Here is a 3,063-nt window from a genome sequence, read left to right on the forward strand (position 1 = left end):
CAAATTCATAAAATGGGATGGAAAAAATTAAATATATCAAAATTTATGAATTTATTATTTTTTATAATAAATAAGGATTTATATATTTTCAATAAAATCTACACGTAGTTTGTATATGTAACTGACATTATATATTAATATTTATTTTTTTCTTTCAAATAATTAAAAACTTACCTATTTTGATTTCTTTTGTAAAAAATAGTTTGTTTTTTTTTTTTTTTGATAATTCGATGCAAATTTTATATTTAACGGCTCCGACGCATCGTACCATCTTTACAAACTGCCATCTTTCTCAACTCTATATATGACGTTTCAATCGCTGTCGATTAATTCCCCAAATTTGCCTGATGATCTCAACATACGTGCATACACTCTCGTGATCCTCGTTAATTTCTGTTTTAATTCCAATCTACAAGTTACTGTAAGTTCTTATGCAATGCTAAACCCTAATTTTCTTTGATCCGTAGTTCTTGATATGAAAACAGAGCATTCCTTCATCATTGCATGTTTGAGGTTTTGATTTCATAATGTGCCACTTCTATTGACAGTATATGTTTCCTTTCTCTCTATATATATATCGTTAATTTTACATACGTTATCAAGAATTACTATCAGAAGTTGTTTTAAAGTTGCAATTCAAATCATTCACATCAAAGATCTAGCGAACTTATTGGAGAATTTTGGAATTCATCTGTGTAATTCTTTTGCAGAACATTTGCAGGTTTAATGGATCTGAAAACCATTATAGATGAATTTGATCGAGTTGCCAAGAAACAAGAACTATCTACGAGTAAGTACCACCAACTGATCGTTATGATTGAAGATGAGATTAAACAAGCACTCGCTGACCTTCAATCAACCGACGATATCGATCATAAATCAGTGATCAAACACCTGGCAGAAAAGCTGGATGCATATAGGGTTCAAGAACAGATAAAGATGTTGAAGAAGGACCTAAAAGTTGATCTTGAAAACTACCCAGAAATCCTGGGTGAATTCGTAGAGACAGATATATCAAAAGCATCCAGAAACGTGGAGTTTGAGTCGCCTATAGTAAACAAAATCATTCTGAACCTACTTTACCATGAAGGTCTCTTCGATGTCGCCAATACATTCACAGACGAAGCTCAACAACGCCATATTAATTGGTTAAGACGTGATTTTTCAAAAATGCATGAGATTCTTGACGCATTGAAAGCTAAAAATCTTGAACCTGCTTTGAATTGGGTATCGGTCAACCGTCTCATACTTGACCCGAAGGAGTCAAATAATCTTGAGTTTAACCTCCGGCGACTTCAATTCTTGAAGCTTTCAAAAGAAACCCCATCGGAGGGAATCAACTTTGTCAAAACTTACCTTTCACCACTTGCTTCAAATCACAGAAACGAACTTTTAAATCTCACGCTCTTCTTTTTTTGGCCGGAGAAGGTCGAAACTTCACCTTACTCCGACTTAATTTCGCCGGAAAAATGGGCGGCGGTAAGCCAAGAGTTTATTGTTCAGTTCTGTGGGTCTATTGGGGTGTCGTTTAGGAACCCATTAACGGTGACTGTGGATGCCGGAGCTCTTGGGCTGCCGACCCTTTTGAATACGGCTAATCTGATGGGTAGGGATGAATGGGCGGCGAGGAGGAAGTTTCCGGTGGCGATGGAGTTGGGAAAAGAGTTTCAGTTTCATTCGGCTTTTGTTTGTCCTGTATGCAAGGAACAAAGCGATGAAGATAATCCGGCGATGATGTTGGGTATGGATGAGTGTCATCATGTTCTTTGTAGTCAAACGATATCGGCGCTCACGAAAAGGAAAACCCGTTTTCATACGATTCAATGTCCGTACTGCAGTTGTGTGATGTCGGTTAACATGTGCCAGCGATTGTATCTCTGATTGTTGGATCTGATCGAGTGAGTCTTTACCTTTTTTGTGTGTTGTTGTTTGGAAAGTCGGTGAATTGAAGGAGTTTTATAATTTTGGACAAGTCTTAGCCCATAGTTTTTTGATTTTGGTAACGTGGAATTGTAAAGAAAAGGTTGCGAAATACGAAAAGAGCTAGCAGTTTCTTTGTATATTTTTCCTCGATAAAAATGTTAATGGCTGTTATTGTTGATGAAAAGTCTAAAGTCTAAACATGCAAGTTGGAACTCACATAACCATGTTATATAGCATGATGATTGTCTTACAAAGGCATGTAAATATTGTTCTTTTATTGTGAAAATTAGTTGAAAATTTGGAGGCTTAAAAAAAAGATAAAAGCGCTCTCCATCCTTCTCCACGTGTTAATGTTTCAGTTTTCAGAAAGTTGTTTTTGAACGATATTCGAAGGGATAGTTATCTAACGAATTTTCAATTTTATTTACGACTAGTGAATTTTTTTTCGTGGTTTATTTATCTTTATATTATTTGAAATTATTCATATTTTACTCTTATAAGATAAAATATGAACAATTTCAAATAATTAAGGGGTAAATCGAGCACGAAAAAGTTCAATGATTAAATATGAACAAAACTAAAAGTTTGTTACTTTTAAGTCATTATTTTGTAAATGGTTCTAAATGTTATTAAGCATGCACACAAGCAGAATATGGAGGCCACAAAGTAAGGATGTTGTAGTAATCATGTGATATACCTTTATTGTATAAGGTACCAAAACCAACACTTAAAAATACAGTAAAAGTGGTTTCAGTCACATAGAAACTATAGGAAAAACGATTGTGATGATTTCAGACATATACTTAGGACATAGGTGACAGTTTTTACTCAAGATTGTGGAGATGGTCATTATAAATCGTGTAAGGAAGAGATAACATATGATAAAGAAGTGTGAAGATAATATAGTGTTAGATTTGAATGAGGTTTTTCTCTTTACAAGAATATGAGCTTTGATTAGAGAGTTTTGATACATACGATCAGGGTCGTGGAGTAGTATATGAGTAGTCTAGGTGCTAGCTTCCATTATATTATTTGTGCATTTCGCTCAGTTTTCACTCACTACTAGAAAAATAACATTTTACGATGCGCAATGCGTGTCGTAAAACGCTCAGACGACGCGCAAATGTGTGTCAAGGAAGG

At 34.8% G+C, this 3,063-nt stretch overlaps 1 protein-coding gene across 1 annotated transcript; it reads left to right on the forward strand.

Moving 5' to 3' along the window:
* Positions 1 to 726: 726 nt before the first annotated feature.
* Positions 727 to 1,881, forward strand: LOC111913300 (protein RMD5 homolog). The gene has a single exon (XM_023909023.1). The coding sequence runs from the start codon at positions 727 to 729 to the stop codon at positions 1,879 to 1,881; it is 1,155 nt and encodes a 384-aa protein (XP_023764791.1).
* The last annotated feature ends 1,182 nt before the right edge of the window (positions 1,882 to 3,063 follow it).

Source organism: Lactuca sativa, chromosome 5, assembly GCF_002870075.4.
Source record: "Lactuca sativa cultivar Salinas chromosome 5, Lsat_Salinas_v11, whole genome shotgun sequence".
NCBI lineage: Eukaryota > Viridiplantae > Streptophyta > Magnoliopsida > Asterales > Asteraceae > Lactuca > Lactuca sativa.

Bases quoted from the DNA above. Each gene is read 5' to 3' on its own strand.
- LOC111913300 (XM_023909023.1), top strand. From the start codon at position 727: ATGGATCTGAAAACCATTATAGATGAATTTGATCGAGTTGCCAAGAAA.